The sequence below is a fragment of the Drosophila gunungcola genome, unplaced genomic scaffold (genome assembly GCF_025200985.1).
Source record: "Drosophila gunungcola strain Sukarami unplaced genomic scaffold, Dgunungcola_SK_2 000033F, whole genome shotgun sequence".
Classification (NCBI taxonomy): Eukaryota; Metazoa; Arthropoda; class Insecta; order Diptera; family Drosophilidae; genus Drosophila; species Drosophila gunungcola.
This window is the reverse complement of record NW_026453208.1, coordinates 65,941-87,133: the sequence shown is the minus strand read 5'-3', so window position 1 is coordinate 87,133 and position 21,193 is coordinate 65,941. Positions and strand designations below refer to the sequence as shown.

General features: G+C 35.7%; 2 protein-coding genes across 2 annotated transcripts; one reads left to right on the top strand and one right to left on the bottom strand.

Moving 5' to 3' along the window:
• Nucleotides 1–1,801: 1,801 nt before the first annotated feature.
• LOC128263959 (uncharacterized) lies at nt 1,802–3,112 on the bottom strand. The gene has a single exon (XM_052999239.1). It carries the CDS (start codon nt 3,110–3,112, stop codon nt 1,802–1,804), a length of 1,311 nt encoding a protein of 436 aa, XP_052855199.1.
• A 10,570-nt stretch (nt 3,113–13,682) lies between these two features.
• LOC128263958 (uncharacterized) lies at nt 13,683–16,774 on the top strand. Its single transcript, XM_052999238.1, has 2 exons — nt 13,683–14,435; nt 14,496–16,774. The coding sequence occupies exons 1-2, from the start codon at nt 14,051–14,053 to the stop codon at nt 16,772–16,774; spliced, it is 2,664 nt and encodes an 887-aa protein (XP_052855198.1). The 5' UTR covers nt 13,683–14,050.
• Nucleotides 16,775–21,193: the final 4,419 nt, after the last annotated feature.

Genomic DNA, 21,193 nt, shown 5'->3' with positions numbered 1-21,193 from the left:
TCTCTGGAGAGAATCCACTGTCACGCACGGCATGTCCTGCGCAATCGGGAGCTTGGAATGTATTGCGAATCACTTCTCAAAGCAGTTTCCGATCGGAGCAGCGGTAATTAAGGAAGAGATGTACGTCGATGACCTCCTTACTGGAGCAGACAGTGTCGAAGAGCTTCTTTTCAAGGCTGCCGAGGTCACCAGCATACTTTCTAAGGCTGGATTAGAGCATGCAAAGTGGAACACAAGCAAAATAGAAAGCAACGGAGCAGAGTTTTAATTCAAGGTTGGGACCAAAAATGTAACGAAGACATTGGGCATATCGTGGCAGCCCAAACTAGATGTGTTCTGTTTAAGGTATATTGGTCCAAGAGTTGTGAATGCCCCGTCTAAACTGGGACGATCCACTTCCCTCTGAGCTTCAATCCCAGTGGATGCGAATCGAAGAAGATTTGCACAATCTTCAATCCATCGAAATTCCAAGATTTATTAACTCGTCACCAAGAAATCTATCGGAATACACGGATTTTCAGATGCATGGCAGCGAGCTTATGACCGTTGCCTATATCTACGAACAGACTTAAATGGAGAGTTTAAATCAATACTAATTATCGCAAAGTCTAAGGTGGCCCCAATAAAGGCAATTTCATTGCCGGGGGTAGAATTGTGCGCCGCATATTTATTGTGTCAAACATGGGCCAAGGAGTTTCAAGAATTGTTCTACAGTGGCTAACCATGCACTCGTCCTGGCTAAACTGTTTTGTCGCCAACCGGAATTCTGAAATAAAAGTAACCACTTCAAACATTATTTGGAGGCACGTTCCGGGCGAAGAAAATCCCGCGGACATAGTGTACAAGAGGCTGCGCAGCATCTGAGCTTATGGAAACTACATGGTTTAAAGGACCAAGCTTCTAACGTCAACCGTCATCTGGATGGCCTCAATTAGTGCCAAATTCACAGGACACCGAAGAAGAGTTGGGGCTGCGAAAATCAACAGTCCTCACATGTACCGATAGTGCCAGCAAAGAAGATGTATTCGATTACATTATCAAAAAGTTCTCATCCTATCGGCGCATTTTGCGAGTCATAGTTTTAGTGTTGCGCGTCTTCAATCGAATCAAGGCCAACAGGAAATTTAACGTAGTCGATGTAATTCATACATCAACAACTGTATTGCAATACGCGCTCAAGCACATCGTATCCAGTAAAAGACCTTTTTCAACGAAAACCAGCAGCTCAAGAACTTCAAAAACTAAATCCATTCCTAGCAGCGACTGACGGATCAAACCGTTTTATAACACTAATACGTGTAGGAGGTCGCTTAGCCAAGGCGCCCATTTCACTCGATGCCAGATTTCCTATTCTTCTTCCAAAGGATCATTGCTTAACATTGAAATTTGTTGAATATATGCACCGGCAGCACATGCACGCTGGACCAAAGGCTCTCATTGGAATTCTGCGACTCCAGGCTTGGATTTTAATCGCCAGAGAAACCGTTCGAAAGATTCTACGGCGCTGCACACACTGCTACCAATTATAAGCCTCGTTTAATGGATGGGATCACTTCCAGGTGATCGCTTTCATTCACAGGTGACAAATTAAAACGTTTAATTCCCGAGTTTGAGTGGACTGTATTATTTTTATTTTTTTTAACCAGACGGTTTCTGCGTGTCCGACATATTTGGCTGTAGTCTTATCACTAAGAAATCTCAAGAGTGTGACGCAGCACAAATGGTATATAACACTAAAAAATTCCAAAACTTAAGTTGAATACAAATATATGAATTCAGAATAACAGCTGCAAAGCGTTCATCAACATCCCGGGCCGCCCTGAAACACGGTTTCAGAATTAGGCAATACTGCTAGCTTGGTGATAGGTCTAGTCATCTCTCCGGTGGATGTCTTAAGTTTCACGGCGCGTACAAATCCATCTGGTCCAGGATGAGCTTTTAACACACGGGCTAGTTGCCAAGCTGCTGGTGGAAGATTTGAGTCCTTTACAAGCATGACGTTGTCCACTGAAATGTTGCGTTCCTTGCTGTTCCACTTGTGACGTTGCTGTAGCGATGTTAAATATTCCTGGTGCCAGCGTTTCCAAAATCCTTGATACATGGATTGCAAATGTTGCCAATTGTCCATGCGATTGATTGGCAAATGAGATAGATCACCCTCTGGAACAGTTGTAAATGGGCGTCCAATAAGAAAGTGGGCTGGCGACAAGTATGAGAGGTCCGTGTCAGATGTATAGCACAACGGTCTTGAGTTCACAACCGCGCTTATCTGGGCGATTAGAGTTTGCATTTGCTCAAAGGTCAAGATCGTCTTTCCCACGACGCGTCGAAGGTGCAATTTCACAGAACGTACCGCTGACTCCCATTCTCCGCCCCAGTGTGGCGAGTGTGGAGGTATGAAATTCCATTTAATGCCATCGGTGGCCAAAGTTTGCGCTACTGTATTACGATGCTCCTGTGAAGATAAAAGTTGCTGCATTTCATCTAAAGCCCGCTTGGCACCAAAAAAATTCGTCCCGTTGTCGCTAAAGATTTGAGAACATTTCCCACGCAGAGACATGAAACGACGAAAACATGCTGTGAAGGTGTCTGTGCTGAGATCGGTGGCCAGTTCCAAGTGAATGGCTGATGTTACGAGGCAGACAAACAGACATATGTAGCCCTTAGTTTTCCTTGGATTTCGACCTCTTCTTTCCTTGAGAATGAATGGTCCAGCGTAATCGCAGCCTGAGTGCTGGAAGGGAAGTGCTTCTGTAATGCGAATCCCCGGTAGATCGGCCATGAATTGTTGTGCTGTTTGACTTCGTTGGCGAAAACATTTGATGCAATTGTGCACCAGATTCCTTATGAGGTTGCGTGCGCCAAAGACCCAATATTTTTGACGGATAATGACAAAAAGTGCTGAAACTCCAGGGTGCAGATTTGACGCATGTTCGTGTTCCAAAATCATCCTTGTAATGATGTGCGATTTGGGAAGCAAAATTGGGTGCTTGACCTCAGCTGGTAATTGTGAATTATCCAGTCGTCCACCGACTCGAAGAAGGCCATCCTTGCTAATGATCGGTGAAAGCTTGATGAGCTGGGAGCGGCTCTGAAGTGGCTTGTTTTCCATCAGTAGATTGTAGTCGTTATTGAATCATTTCTGGGCCTCTTGAAGGCGAGCAGCCTGCATCTCCTCAAAGATGAGCCCCTTGCAATTTGTCAGCGTGCCTGACTTAATAGCCTTGATCCTTTGGATGAAGCGTAGGCAGTAAGCTACAATGCGAACCATTTTTGTCCAGGATGAGACCCGCTGAGCTAGTGCTTCGATCGGTGACAATAAGATGACCTCATCAGTGCGGTAGTCTTCACCTCTTCTTTACCATGGTTTTCTGAAACAGAAACAGAAGAACAGAACTTTTGGCAGCTCAACTTTACCTCTTGATCTTGCAGCCATGGAGGACCCATCCACCACAGGTCGAAATGAATGAGTTCTGCAGCCAGCATGCCTCGCGTGGCGCAATCAGCAGGATTTTCCTTAGTATTTACATGATGCCAGGCATTGCGAGGTATAGTATCGAGTATTTCTGTTGTTCGGTTTGCCACAAATGTTTTGAGCTTCGATGATGGATGTGAAAGCCATGCCAAAACGATGGTTGAGTCGTACCACGCATGTATGACGATGTCCTTGTGTTGTAGAGCATTTTTGATTGAAGAAATAAGTCGACTAAGTAGCAGAGTTCCACACAGCTCGAGGCGCGGTAGTGATTGCTGCTTCAGCGGAGCAACTCTGGTTTTTCCTGCTGTGAGTGACACAGAAACAGTACCATTCGCGCGTACTAATCTGCTGTAGACAACTGCCGAATACGCCTTGATAGAAGCATCCGAAAATCCGTGCAGTTCGATGTGAATTTTCCTTGTTGTCAATAAATCTTGGCATACGTAGCTCTTGTAGTGCATTTAAGTCGTTACGGCATTTGTTCCACCATTCAGCGATTTTTGGAGGAAGTTCCGTATCCCAGCCGAGATCAAGAAGCCACAATTCTTGAAACAAAATTTTGAATTGTACCACCACTGGCGATAGTACACCCAGCGGGTCAAAGATGCGTGCCATGTCAGACAGCACTTGCCGCTTAGAGTTCTTTGGATTTGATGAAAGGCAAACTTTGAATGAGAGCGAATCTTGCTTTGGATCCCAATGGATGCCAAGAACCTTCGCTGTTGAATGGAATCCTTTTCCTTCAGAAGTGAGCGTTGCTTCAGAAATGCGCGGCGAGTTTGAGACCCATTTTCCATTCTTCATGCCTGCACATTTCATAAGGTTGATTAACTCATTTTGATTGCGAACGAGCTCTTCCTCTGTGTATGCTCCAGTGAGTACGTCGTTCATATAAAACTCCTCCTTTACGACTTTCGCAGCAGTGGGAAATTCGTGTTGATGGTCGTGAGCTAACTGATCCAAAACTCTTACTGCCAAAAATGGTGCGCTAGACGTGCCGTATGTTACCGAGGACAGTTCATAGTGTTTGATAGGCGAACATTCATCATCTCTCCATACAATTCGCTGGTAGCTATAGTGCTTGGCAGCCACCAAGATTTGTCTGTACATTTTGACGATATCTGCAGAGAAGACGAACTTAAACATTCTAAATCGAATACAAATTGAGAATAAGTTTCGCAGGATACTGGGACCAATGTGTAGCGCGTCATTCAAGGAATTTCCGTTAGTATCCTTAAATGATCCGTCAAAAACTACCCTTAACTTTTAGGTAATTACTGGATGATGTGGCAAGTAGAAATTTGGTTTCTTGTCAATGTCTTCTGGCGATAGTTCTTGCCTGTGATCTAAGTTGAGATACTCATGCATAAACTTTACATACTGTGAGCGCAAATTGGGATCTTGCATTAGACGGCGTTCTACTCCATTGAATCTTGCGAGTGCTCCCTGAAGAGTATCCGAAAACTGCTTATTGGGGTCTTTAAACGGAAGTTCGACGATGTAACGCCCCTTGGGGTCCCTTGTGTGTGTCTTCAAAAAGTGCTGTTCAACTTCATCGTTCTCTGGTTTGCGATGAAGTTCTTGGTTGACATCCGGCTCCCAAATGCGTCGAAGTGATGCATCAATGTCAGTAGCTACAACTAATGCATTCGGCCTTTTATTTTATTGGGGTTGAAAAGGGATTCAGTAATGCCATAGGTTTCACCGAAATGTTCAGTGTGCATGGTTCTGTATCCCAAGATTTCGGTCACCAAAAACACAGGTACTTTTCCCTATACCTAAAAAATAGCCTTTGTATACACATAGATAGGATAAACCTAAAAAATAGCCTTTGTATACACATAGATAGGATAACGGAATTTCTGATTTTAACTAGAAACTATCCTGACGGCTGAGAGGCAGAAAAAGAGAGAAAGTCTCTCTTAGAAACATTTGACTAGCTCAACTAGATACTAAATTATTTTATAACATGTATATTAATAATTTCAAGTCAGAGCGCCTTAAATTAAAAGACCGTAATTATATATTATATTTATTAATTATATATTTTAATTATATATTATAATAATATTATTCTTAAACAATTTAAACTGTCTAAATAAAAATTTAAAATATATATTATTCATCAGTACCACTTCAACCTCCGAAGAGACAAGTCGTATTAGAACAGCATCGATCCCGCGTCTGCAAAAAACCCATTGAGCTTATCAGCAAAACTTGAAAAACAAATATTAAGCACAAAACAAAACAAAAAAAGACAAAAACAAAAAACACACCATTTCTTACCACTCGGGCGTAAGCCCTTTACAAGCAACCATGCACGAGCCACCAGACATAGCAAAATACACTACGAGATCGTATCAACTAGGAGAACCCAAATTTATCGTTATTAAAAGTAAAAATGAATCCTCATTTAAAACCGTTTCACCTTTCATCATTGAGAAATCTGTGGACTTTGCCTGCGGAGGAAGAGTTGATTCTGTGAAAAAAACCAGAGACGGCGGACTTTTGATAAAAACAAAAACAACACACAAGCCACAAAACTACTAAAACTTACCAAAATCGGAGATATGGAAATAACAGCAACCGAACACAAAACACTTAATTTTTCAAAAGGCGTTATCTACTGTAATGACCTTAGATACATAGACGAAGAAACAATCCTCTGCGAACTAAAACCACAGAAAGTAATTGAAGTCAAAAAAATAATGAAGAGACAAAACACCAACAATAACACCAACACCAACAACTACAGCAACACCAACAACAACAACAACAACACCAACAACAACACCAACAACAACAACAACCTAACAGAAACCGGACTCATAATAATTACGTTTGAAACCCATCAACTCCCTGAAATACTGCGAGTCGGGTATGAATCCGTTCGCGTACGCAACTACATCCCTCTCCCAATGCGTTGCAGAAAGTGCCTCCGCTTCGGACACCCTGCACCCATATGCAAGAGCACCGAAAAATGTTTAAACTGCTCAGATGAAAAACACACCAGCGAAGGAGAACTTTGCAAAAACGACAAAAAATGCCTAAATTGCGCAAACAATCCGGAAATTGACTCACAACACAGCCCTTTGGACCGCAAATGCCCCACATTCCTTAAACAACAAGAACTCACTGCCATAAAAACCACCGAAAAAGTCGATCATAGAACTGCTCTGGGTATATACTTTGAGCGACACGGATACAAAACAAGAAACTCTTATGCAAACACACTTACAAACACCACAACCACAATAGGAACCCGATCCCCAAATACACTCACATCAACATCTTCAAATGCACAAACTACATCCACATCCTGCGATCACAACCAAGCAAACACACCAACCTCATCTGCATCAATCAAAACAACACCGGCACCGAAAAAAACTCTCCAAAACCACAACCAACACGACCAAGACGACACCGAAGACATGGAAACGGACAACATGAACCCCACCAAAATAACAACCGCATACGGATCTCAACTCACAAAGGACCTTAAACTAAAACTCTTCCCTAAAGATAAGTCAAACCCTCTATGTACTAACTTTAAACCAACTAAATCAAAAGCCAAATCCTCTAACAAAAACAAACATACCACTAACAGCGACAGCGAATCGGTTTAAAAACCACAGATCTCCCCTACTTTAAGGTTCAACCTTAGAACTTCTTACACTACTAGAATGTCACTAATTTTAATTCAATGGAATATCCAAGGATATTCAAACAACTATAATAATCTCCTAATCCTGATTAAAAAATACTCACCGCATATCATTACACTTCAAGAAACACACATACAATACACTAAAAATATTCCAACTCCAATAAATTACACACTACTAACAAACATAGCCACCAATAGATTTGGAGGCGTAGCGCTATTAATACACAAATCAATTCAATATTCAATAGTAAACATTCCAAACGACCTTGAAGCTCTAGCAATACACATAAAATCTAAGAAGAACATGCACATAAAGACAACATACATTGCCCCAAACAGAACCGTCACAAACCAAATGCTTGAAGACACTTTGTACAACAACCAAACACCATCACTTATTCTAGGAGACTTTAACGGATGGCACCCTGCCTGGGGTTCCCCGAAAACTAATTCTCGAGGAAAAACAATACAACAATTTATTGACAACACACAGCTAATCTTACTAAATGACAAATCCCCCACACACTTCTCAACACACAACACATACACGCATATCGACCTTTCTCTTTGCTCAGCAACACTTGCCCCACACGCCAAGTGGGAAATACTTCATGATCTCCACGGCAGCGACCATTTTCCGATAGTTATCTCTATATTCCCTCCAAACACGATTAACAAATTTTCAAAACCATTTTTTATATTAAAAAAAGCCAACTGGGAGCAATACGAGACTCTCACACACAATAATAACGAATTATTCCCCACTTCACTAAACGTCAACAAAGAAGCCGCACAACTTAACAAAATTATATTACATAGCGCAAACATTTCCATCCCACAAACCTCAGTAAACACAAAGCCCTACAAGGTTCCCTGGTGGAACAAAAGACTAGCACAGTTTAAAAAAGAAAAACAATTAGCTTGGAAAGCACTTAATAGCAACATTAACCTTACAAATGTTATAAACTACAGACGCTTAAACGCCAAGTACAGGTTTGAAATTAAAAAAAGAAAAAGCGAAGCTTCCATCTCCTTTACATCCACCATTCAACCAGAAACTCCTTCATCCAAAATATGGAGCAACATAAGGCGCTTCTGCGGTCTTAACCCAAGCAAACAAATTCACGCCATACTTAATCCCAAAAACGACACAACAACAACAGATACTCTCGAAATAGCCAACTCCTTCTCGCAACACTTCTCAGAGCTCTCAAGCGACCTAAACTTCTCAGACGATTTCCGTAATAACAAATATAAAATCAACACAACCAACTATACACCGACCACAACAGCCAAAACTATCGATGAAAACATAACTCACCTTGAACTAATTGCAGCACTACAAACACTTAGAGGATCCACTCCAGGATTAAACAGAATTTCTTACGAAATGATTCGCAACAGCTCTCTTACCACAAAAAACAGAATAAAAAACCTCTTTAACCAAATTTTCGACAGCCACATACCTCAAGCCTACAAAATAAGCTTAGTCATACCGATTCTTAAACCAAAAACTGACAAAACGAACATCTCGTCATACAGACCCATTTCCCTCAACTGCTGTCTAGCAAAAACACTAGACAAAATCATAGCGAAAAGACTATGGTGGTTTGTGACCCACAACCAACTTTTAAATACAAACCAATTCGGCTTTAAAAAAGGCAAATCGACTTCGGATAGTCTCCTATACGTAGACCATCTTATAACGAAGTCGAAGAGGCACACCTCCCTCGTCACTCTGGACTTTTCAAGAGCCTTTGATCGAGTAGGTGTGCACACTATAATTGATCAACTCCAGGAATGGAAAACAGGCCCAAAAATAATCAATTATGTAAAAAATTTCATGCTCAAACGAAAAATAATTGTCAGAGTCGGTCCGCACATGTCTAATTCACTCCCATTATCCAATGGTATCCCACAAGGATCACCTATATCGGTAATCCTATTTCTCATCGCATACAATAAGCTCTCAAACGTAATATCTTTACACAGAGAAATTAAATTTAGCGCATACGCCGATGATTTTTTCCTGATAATAAATTTCAAAAACAACAAAAACCTTAATTTCAACCTAGACAATTTATTACATGACATAAGCAGCTGGTGCTCATACTCAGGAGCATCTCTATCCTTAGCTAAATGCCAACACCTCCATATTTGCAAAAAACACAATTGCACTAGCACCATAAGCTGTAGCAACACACCAATACAACAAGTACCTGCACTCAAAATCTTAGGGATAACCATAAACAGTAAATACAAATGGGACACACACATAAAATCACTTCTTCCATCACTACACCAAAAATTGAATATTATAAAATGCCTCTCCAACCTCAAATTCAATTGTAACACACAAACACTACTCCACGTCGCGAAAGCAACAGTCATAGCAAAAATGGAATATGGCCTGTTCTTATACGGACAGGCTCCGAAAAGCGTGCTAAACAAATTAAAAACACCCTTTAACACTGCAATTCGTCTAGCCCTTGGCGCCTACCGAACCACGCCCATAAATAACTTACTATACGAAGCCAACATCCTCCCATTAGAGCAAAAACGAGACCTTCAAACAGCCAAACTTACAAAAAACCTTATTTTCTCGAAAGATACACCAATACACAAACTTGTCAAACAAAGAAAATCAAAAAAGAACCCATCAACCATAGACCGCACAATAAACCTTTGTCAAGCACTAAACCTACCGTACGAACCAGTTAAACTACACAAATACCAGCCACCTTGGGATCTCCCAAACCTCATAGACACAACATTTAGAGCGCACAAGAAACAAACCACACCACCAGATACATACAGGAAACTATACGAACACACCAAAGACAGCCATAAAACACACAAATTCATATTTACGGACGGATCAAAAATGAACTCCACTATATCATATGCAATCACAACAGATACTTATATTATTAAATATGGTATCCTACCCCCATACTCATCAGTACTCTCCGCAGAAATAATAGCCATATTAGTAGCAATCGACCAAATCAAAAACACAAGGGGAAAGTTCATGATCTGCTCTGACTCTCTCTCAGCAATTGACGCCATAAGAAACCCAAACAACAACAATTTTTACTCCAACAAAATCAGATCAATTCTTACAAAACTAGCCCCAAAAATTAAAATATTGTGGATCCCTGGTCATGTAGGCATAGCAGGCAACGAGCTAGCCGACCAAACAGCCAAATCGACAAGCAACATGCCCCTTATTTACACCCCAAACATTAATTTAACAGACATAAACAGACACCTAAAACTACAATTCCTAACAAGAAACAAACTAAACATAGAACACTGCAATCAATGGTACAAAAACATTAACAAAGACAAGTCAAACATCGACAATTATTGCAGAGCCTTCCATCCCAAATCGAGCAGACTCGATCAAATTAAAATAACACGCCTTAGACTAGGCCACACAAAACTAACACACGAGCACTACTTTAATCAAAACCAAACCTCACCCTGCCCCTTCTGCCAAGGCGACAATACCATACCCCACCTATTAAACTCATGCTCATCACTCCTCCCTACTAAACTATCTATCTTCAAAAATGCAAACCCACTAAATCTCCTTAGCGAACTCAACCCTGATAACTTAGAAAAAATCCTAATTTTCTTAAAAACTTCAAACCTATACCACAAAATTTAAAAATACACAAAATGTACATAAATAAAATTTACCAACTAAATAGCCTAAATGCAACGAACAACATGTAATTAAATAGACCTAATATCGTTAACCTTAAAAGCCGAAGGCCTTGCTGCCAGCGCTTTACCAACTAAGTTAGTCTAGTTTTGTAAACTTCTCTATCTTTAATAATAATAATAATAATATATTATTCATAAAAATTAACTGACGATTTTAAATTTTTATCATATTCTTACATAGTTAAAATTATTAAGAAAAAATGTTGTTTGTTATTTATCATATTTTTAAATCAACTCCAGCGCTCAACCGGTACAAATACAGCGCCTGCGCTATCGGATTAAATGTTATGTAATGTAAAACAAAAATTCTAGGCTGTTACTTAACATATTTTAAAATCAGATCCTGATCTCAACAGAATCAAAAACAGTTTCAGCGGTTAACCTGTTCAAACGACTATTTTACATTCCAGAATTTTACATTAGTTCACTATTTCGCCGCCAGGGGGCGACAATGAGAGTAAGGATATATGCAACCCGCCAAACGGCCAAAGCGCCATCTATGTCTCAATATGCGCGGCTTAGCTCGTAAAGCGTCATCTAAGAGTCATTAATTTTGGGTTGTGTCTTGACTATATGAGGATCAATTTGACAGGATCCCTTTGAAAACTGTGATTACATATATCCTTACTCTCATTGTCGCCCCCTGGCGGCGAAATAGTGAACTAATGTAAAATTCTGGAATGTAAAATAGTCGTTTGAACAGGTTAACCGCTGATCTGATTTTAAAATATGTTAAGTAACAGCCTAGAATTTTTGTTTTACATTACATAACATTTAATCCGATAGCGCAGGCGCTGTATTTGTATTGGTTGAGCGCTGGAGTTGATTTAAAAATATGATAAATAACAAACAACATTTTTTCTTAATAATTTTAACTATGTAAGAATATGATAAAAATTTAAAATCGTCAGTTAATTTTTATGAATAATATATATTTTAAATTTTTATTTAGACAGTTTAAATTGTTTAAGAATAATATTATTATAATATATAATTAAAATATATAATTAATAAATATAATATATAATTACGGTCTTTTAATTTAAGGCGCTCTGACTTGAAATTATTAATATACATGTTATAAAATAATTTAGTATCTAGTTGAGCTAGTCAAATGTTTCTAAGAGAGACTTTCTCTCTTTCTCTGCCTCTCAGCCGTCAGGATAGTTTCTAGTTAAAATCAGAAATTCCGTTATCCTATCTATGTGTATACAAAGGCTATTTTTTAGGTTTATCCTATCTATGTGTATACAAAGGCTATTTTTTAGGTATAGGGAAAAGTACCTGTGTTTTTGGTGACCGAAATCTTGGGATACAGAACCATGCACACTGAACATTTCGGTGAAACCTATGGCATTACTGAATCCCTTTTCAACCCCAATAAAATAAAAGGCCGAATGCATTAGTTGTAGCTACTTAAAGCTGTAGTTGTATTAATTCATGGAACTACTGATTGTAAACCCATTTAATTAATAGTATGAGATCTCGACAAGATCTCCACCACCATATACTCTATGGTGCATCTACATACACACAACTATTCAGTCGCCATCACAGTTGTTTGAGAACCATGTACTTCTAGAAATTTTCCACCCTCACACACACAAGCAAACACGCACCCACAATCCCATATGTTTATCGAATATATACGAGTCTCCCCTACCCTATTCTCCAAACAGAGATAGTTAAAAAAGAGTCTTCGTTCAATTATATCAACCAGGTAAAAGTTAGTTCTTTGGATCTAAGGAACGAATAGACATCGTCGGTTTACTGCGTTCTGTTTAAAACTCTATTTTCGATTTTAATTTTTGTGTGCTTAATAAAAAAGTATAAACAAAAAATATTAAGCAATGGCTTCAGTGCAGTGCGATATTTGTAATAACAAAATTAATCTGTCGGAGTTCGAAGTTCATTACGAGGAGTGCTCAAAACCTCGAAATGCTATTGCACCAAAAAATAAGATTAGTTGTGATTTATGTTCAATTGATGTAGATTGTGAAAAATTTAGTGATCATTATAAAATGTGTCTAGGACCAAAAAATGCTTTCAATGCGCTAATGCAAGCCCGGGCCAAAAATACAAAAAAGATAGATATCAACGAATATGATATTATTGACCAGCTACCATCTACTTCGAGTGCTGGAATTAAGCGAAGTAGAAATGATGAAAATTCCGCTCTTGAGAGTAATCCAAAAAGGATTAAATCTCAAATCGAAATTATCTGCGATCTATGTGGAGAAAGATATCCCCAAACCGGAAAAATCAAACATTTAAAATCGGAAAAGCATAAGAATGCAATTGCTAGAAGAGTAACAGATGTTGAAATAATTCATCTGGCTTCAGATACAGAATTCCCAATCAAATCCTATAGGGTTCAATCAACCAGCACATCCAATTTTATTGATATAAAAGAATTCTATAATCAATGTCAAAATAATATTAAACAAATTCTTACTAGATGGCTAGAGGAATACATATCAATAAAATTCAGTTTACAAGTATATGGACTATATGTAAAATACACAGAGGAGGGAGAGTGTATTGAAACCTTTAAACATTTTGGAACGGCCTACATATCTGTGTATGATGTTGATAACTTACCTACTAGAATTGATGAAGGTATCGATTATTTATCAAATGCTAGTAGTGAGTTCCAGGAAAGAGATTCTGGATGGGCAATAAAAGCATTTAAATATTTTGATATTACAATAATAAAACTGGAGCAAATTCCTGTAAGAGGATATATTTCAGCACCTCCTACTATTAAGGCTAAGAACGCTTTAATTAATGTTAAAAACAATGATAATTATTGTTTTAAGTGGAGTATACTAGCTTCTATAGCTTATAAAAGTCATTCTTTGGAAACATTTTCTAACCCCAGACAACGGAGGTTTGCTAGAGAACAATTACAACTCCCCATAAAATATATAAATGTTAACATTTCACAAGAAAAAATAAAGTACAAACAAGTGGAACTTAATTTTTCAGGAATAGAGTTTCCTATTACGAAAAAGGGGATAAAAAAATTTGAGAAATTGAACCCCAACTTTAGTGTTAACGTATACGAACACGATTCTAAAGGAACACAAATTGTTGGACCAGTAGTAAGAACTGATTTTAAGGGGAGACCATCCCATATCAATTTGCTGGCAATTTCAAACAACAATTTGATGCATTATGCTTATATAACCTGTATGAGAACACTATGCTACTCACAGCATTCAAAATCTAGAACCCCTGCCTATTTTTGTGAAAACTGTTTACAGTTTATAACGTCAACAAATTCTACACATGATACCAAGGAATGCGGTAAAGTGGCTGCGGAATATCCAAAGCCGAATACCATAACAAAATTTAAAAATTTTTATAAAAAACTATCACCACCGGTAGTTATATATGCAGACATTGAAGCGGTATTAAAAAAAGTTCACACAACCCAAAACGATCCATCAATTTCATCTACAACGACATCTCAAGAGCATATTGCTTGCGCTGTATCATTTTTTGTGGTACATAAATATAACCCAAGTCTTAATAGACAATGGACCTATGAAGGTAAAAACAATATTACAATCTAAAGTGATTTAATATTAATAAATATATTTTCTTTTAAAGGAGATGATTGCATTAAAAAGTTTTGTCAAGCACTCAAGGATACTACCAAGGGCTTATACCACAAATATTGGACCACCCAAACAAGGCTCCAAGATGAATGCGAACCGATCTCCGTCGACAACGATAATTGCTGTGCCTGTGAGTTACCGATACGGGATAACGCAGAAATGTTTTATGATCAATTCTCTGGTAGCCATATAGGCTATATCCATAAAAATTGTAAAGTAGATTATAAGTTAACTGAAGCGTTTTTCCCAGTAGTTTTTCATAACCTTTCTAGGTATGACATTCATTTATTTATTAAGGAATTAGGAAATAATTTAAAACCGATTCCTTGTAATAAGGAATTATATATTGCTTTGACCCAAACTATTAGATTTGATGAAAAAGATTATTACAAAATTCAATTCATAGATTCCAACAGGTTTTTAAATTCTAGTCTAGAAAAACTAGCTAGCTACATGGATGAATCTAATTTTAAACTTTTAAAAACTAAATTTCAAGGGGAGAAATTTAATCAAATGAGACAAAAAGGGGTATTCCCATATGACTTTTTAGATAGTTTTGAAAAAATGGAAGAAAAAAATCTCCCGCCAATTGAATATTTCTATAATTCCCTAACAGACCAACCTTGTTCTTTTGAGGCTTACCAATTTGCTCAAAAGGTTTGGTCAACCTTTAATTGTAAGAGTATTAGGGATTATTTAAAATTGTATTTAGAAAGTGATGTTATGATTTTAGCAGATGTTTTTGAGAATTTTAGAATAATATGCCTACAAATATATAAGCTTGACCCAGTTAATTATGTAACAGCTCCATCAATTTCCTGGGATGCTATGTTAAAGTTCACGCGAACCGAATTAACTTTAATAAGCAATCCTGATATGTACAATTTTATTAAAAGATCTATACGAGGGGGATTGACTCAATGCACCCAAAGAATTTCGTGTGCTAATAATAAGTACATGAAAGATTTTGATAGTAACAAACCTGTTAACTTTTTAGCTTACATAGATGCTAATAATTTATATGGCTGGGCTATGAGTCAACCTCTTCCTATATCAGAATTTAAATTTTTGAATAATCTGGAAATTAATCAATTCGATATTAAAAATATATCAACAGAAGGGGATTACGGATTTATGTTAGAAGTAGACCTTGAATACCCTACTGAAATTCATGATGCTCATAATTCGCTGCCTTTTTGTCCTGAAAGTAAAATACCTCCAGACTCCAAAATATCAAAATTAATTGCAGACTTATGTAATAAAGAAAATTATATTATTCATTTAAAATATCTGCAACTTTGTATTCAACATGGACTTAAAATAAAAAAAATTCACAGAATACTAAAATTTAGACAATCTTGTTGGTTAAAACCCTATATAGATTTAAATACAAAACATAGAAAATTAGCTAAAAATGAATTTGAAAAAAATTTCTATAAATTAATGAATAATGCTATATACGGAAAAACTATGGAAAACGTTGAAAAGAGACGAGATATAGCTCTAGTTTCCCATTACCATTCAAAACAGAACTCTCCTGGATTTAGACAACGAATAGCTAGTCACAATTTTCACAGTGTAGCACTTTTTGGACCCAATTTAGCTGCAATAGAAGCCACAAAATCTCGCATACGTTATGATAAACCCATATATATTGGTTCAAGTGTTTTAGAACTTTCTAAATGGTTAATGTATGATTATTTCTACAATTTTCTATCGATTAAGTGTCCTTCATCAAAAGTTATTTATATGGATACTGATTCCTTTATATTGTCAACGCAAGAAGATTTTTATAAATTAATCAAAGAAAATCTAAATCGGTTTGATACTTCAAACTTTAAACAAAATAACATCTATAATATACCTCAAGTTAATAATAAAGAATTGGGTTTAATGAAGGATGAAAATGCAGGTCAAATAATGAAGTCTTTCGCAGGGTTAAAGGCTAAAGCCTACTCGCTCTTAGTTGTAAAGGAACCTAATCAAAATTCAGATCAAAGTCCTTATGATTGTATTAAAAAGATAAAGGGAGTTCAAAAATCGGTTGTAAATAAATTATCACATACTAATTATATAGAATGTATTAAACAAAAGAAAACTTTTTATGGTGAACAACGAGTTATTAGAAGTCGATCTCATAACCTTTATACTGAGATTGTTAACAAAATAAGTCTTAATTATAAGGATGATAAAAGATTTATATTATCCGATAATATACATACGCTAGCTTACGGTCATTTTAAAATTAGAAATATTTTAGATGAGAATTAAGATTAATCAAAATGTATTTAAAATATATTAATGTATACATTGTAAATTTGTAATATATATATATATATATATATATATAAATATAAATAAATAAATAAATTATTATTTAAAAGAAATAATTTTGTGTATGTGTTTCTATTCCATCTTATTATTTCAGCAGATTTTGTTTATCGATCCATGAAGCGTGGCTTTCATCAAAACCAAACCACTTAACTTTAAGTTGATTCTTTCGTTTCTTTAAAATTTTCTCTACTAAAAATGCATTAGGGTCTTTTACTCGTTGAAGTTCCGGTTCATAAAATGATCCATTAATAGGTTCACTCTTATAATCCTCCAAGTCATATGTTACAGGATAAGTTGCCTTTACTTTTATTATTTTGAATACCTCAGCCGTAAAATTGGGTTCGTATCCTTTCATAAATACACCCTTATATTTACTTATTCGAACGTAATCCCCCACTGAAAATTTGTGTTGTGGAAATATCTTGGGCATATTATAAACTGATTTTAATATGAATTCTTCATTTTTAGGGCATACATCCATAGGATTCATTTTTATTGTTCTGTGGTATGAATTATTATATTCATACACAAGATCTTTGATTTTGTGTATCCATATATATTTTCCCTGCATACTAAACATTTTCCACATTTTATTTTTTAATGTTCTATTAAATCGTTCACATATAGAAGCCTTTAAATGTGTGTAGGTATGATAATGATTTATTTGTTTTTGTTTCATCAAATTTTCAAATGTAGAATTAAAAAATTCTTTTCCTTGATCTGATTGAATATTTTTTGGCGTAGTTTTAGCTGTTTTGAATATAGTTTTCATTGCTTCAACTACATCCTGTGCAGACTTTGATTTAACTGCGATGGCATAAGCGTATTTTGAGAACGTATCAATAACAGTAAGTAAATACTTATATCCACCATTTTCTTTACTAAAAGGAATCATTTCAACTAAATCAATTTGCCAGGTATCATTTATCCCTTTTTGTACAAATTTACGACGGGTAAAGTTTTTTCGAACTTGTTTATGAATTTCATTAACAACTTGCTGTTTACTCATTTCTTTATTTTTTATTAGGTGATGATGAACGTTTAGATATTAGTGATTGCTTATATACAAGTACATCGTTTTTTATTTCTTTACGCATCTTTTTTGAAATTTCAAAACACAATCGTGTTAAATCTATTTTAACATTTTTATCGTAAGATCCCTCCAAATCAGATAATTGAACATCATACTTTTGTAATGAAACACACTTTGGAATAATGTGATTATAATAAAGATATATAACTTGTTGACTTAATATTGAATTCCAACATAAAAATGTAGTAAAAAATATACCTAATCTCAGTAAGGATCTCCAGGACTCACTATCAAATTCAATTTTGTTACCGTACTGGTTTATTACTATAACATACTGCTTATCAGATTTCCGAAATCTAAAGTTACATTTAATAGTAGACATGATTGGGTGATCAATAATTGTATCGGGCATTAAGAAATCGTATTGATCAAGTTTTAGTTGAATATACTCCTTGTATGTAAGAAGTTGCATCCATTGATCTTTTTCAAATCCAACGAAATTATTTTTACTTTGTTGCATCCAGATCATTGGTACGAATTTTCGTGATGTTGACAGCCCGCATTTCAACTTTAAATTTTGTACAACATAGTACTCGAACCCGAAAATGACTTCATGATCCTGATTCTTTCGGGGTTTTTTATTGCTTTTAACTTGACACATGTCCATAGTGGTTGAGCTCTATTTTAAAACTGTTAGTTTGAATCAATCCGACCGCTATATAAAGGGAAGTGTTCAGACAGTTCTACACTCAGTTGATTAAAAAATCTCATCCCACCATGAACACCGTAGATCGAAGTTCAAGCGTAATAGTTGATTTCCAATATTTACTCGGAAACAACAAACAAATTTTTGTAAAGGAACTTGCATTCATGCAAGCCGGAACAGTGATTCCTAATTTTTTTCATTTCCAACCACCATTTAATATAAAGGAATTGGATAATGAAACAATTAAACAGCAACACTTAAATCGACAGAATATTAATGGATTGGATTGGTCAGCTGGAGATGTACCATATACCTGTTTAGAAGAAATACTCACTCCCCTAAATAAGTATAGTTCAGTTATTGTCCGTGGTGAAATTAAAAAACATTTTCTATCTAAGTATTTATCAACTACAATTGTTGATATTGATATTGGAAAAAGCTTAACTCAACTACCTAATTTTTTCACCAATTGTAAAATTCACAAGAAAAAGTTACCACTTCGATGTTCATTAAATAATCTGTTTAAGCTTTTTGTAATCTTAGAACATTCCAACTATGAAGTATATTGTAATGCTAACATATATGTTTAACCATCAGTAATAAAATTATCACTGAACTAAGAGGCTGTCTTTATCAATGGATTCCTTCAAGGGCCTGTTTGGGAATGACCCCCGCAAAAAGGGTTATACTCAACTCATTTATTGTAATTATTGTGGATCTGATTCTCATTTCGAAAAGAACTGCGCTAAAAAACGTGATCAGGAAAAATCTAAATAAACACATATTGTAATTCAAGGATAATTTTTATGAAAATAAAAATGTTCACTCAATTTATACATCCCTTCACAATGTTAATTTGTGGCCCTTCAGGATCTGGAAAAACAACCTTTCTCGAAAATCTAATAAACAAAAAGAATGATTTGCTAAATGTTTCAGTAGATCGAATTATTTGGTGTTATGGAGAGGAGAGTGCTAAACCTAATTTTAATAACGTAGAATATCATAAAGGAGTTCCCGAAATAATTGAAAATGAGAATAAGGAACCTATTCTTTTAATATTGGATGACTTAATGATGGGGGCATTTAATAAAAGTGTATGTGAACTGTTTACGAAAGGATCACATCATAGAAATTTATCAGTAGTAGTCGTAACTCAAAATATATTTCATAAATCATCGCATACCAGAGATATCTCACTAAACACAAAATACATAGTTGTTTTTAAAAATCCTCGTGATAAACTTCAATTTCAATGTTTAGCCAGACAAATTTATCCTGAAAACCCGTCAGAACTTTTCAGAATATATAAAGAAGTAACAGAGCAACCTCATGGATATTTACTAATTGATCTCACCCAAGGAATCAACGATCTCTTAAGATTTAGAACTGACATTTTTAATTTAAAATTTACAGTGTGTTATTCAGATGAAAATGGTTTACAAAAAGAACCTAAATCGCTTGAAAGCGAACAAACATTTATTGTATGTACTCAAAAAGGCTAACAACAAACTACGTAAGGCAATTATAAGTAATAGTGATAGTGAGTTGGTAAAAACATTAGTAGAGATCGTATTAAACACATTACACGGAAATCATAAGCTTACGAAAAACCATTTAACTGCACTCAAAAAGTATAAAAAAGTATTACGATATTTATCCTGTCCAAAGCGTTCTTTAAATTCTAAGAGAAAAGTTCTAATTCAAAAAGGTGGTTTCTTGCCAATTCTAATAAATTCATTGCTTTCTGGAATTTTTGGAAAAATTTTGAATCATGTTTAAAAATAAACATAATTTAAACAAAGTAATTTTAATGAACCCCATCACTTATCAGAAATTGGTTAACGAAAATAGAGGTAATGAATTAATAAGTTTAAAATTTTTACCAATTTTAAACGATCAGCGAATAAGTGATTTCGATAAATGGATAAAAATTCGCCAAGAATTGTCTTATTACCAAAATAAAAAACGAAATAAATCATGGCATGGACAAAATGATCAAAAGACACCTCTTACATTAACTAGACCTAATGAGTCCCAAACAATTGATTGGATTGATGAAAAACCTAGTTCTTCGGGGACTAAATTTAAATTTGATGAATCACTTCCAAAAAAGGTTGAACTTCCTGACTTACCATCTGAAAGCGAAGATGAAGATTTTAAGTCGAATAGAAAAAATACTTTATTGGATAACAAACGAAAAATAAGTGAAACTTCCTTTTTAGATACTAATGAAAATGTTAAGAAGATGGCAGTGACAAAAGTGAAGCTTAATGATAAACAACGCAAATTAAGAGTAAATTTAAAAAAAATTAAAGCGGGAACATCTCCATTTCAAAATCTAAGATATGTAACAGGACGTGAAAAATTAAGTAGATCGGTTAGAACTAGAAATCCAGTACAAATAGGAAAAAACAAACTTAATTGGACATCATACCAATAATTGCCATATTTAATTCTAAAAATGGGTTATTTACATGAGTTTTATATCACCTTACTCAGTAATGATTCACTAAATGTATTTCCTGATAATGTTAAATGTGCATTTACTAATATTGTAAATATTCCTGAAGATATGAATGATGATTGGGAAGTTGGAATTACAGACATTTATCTAAAT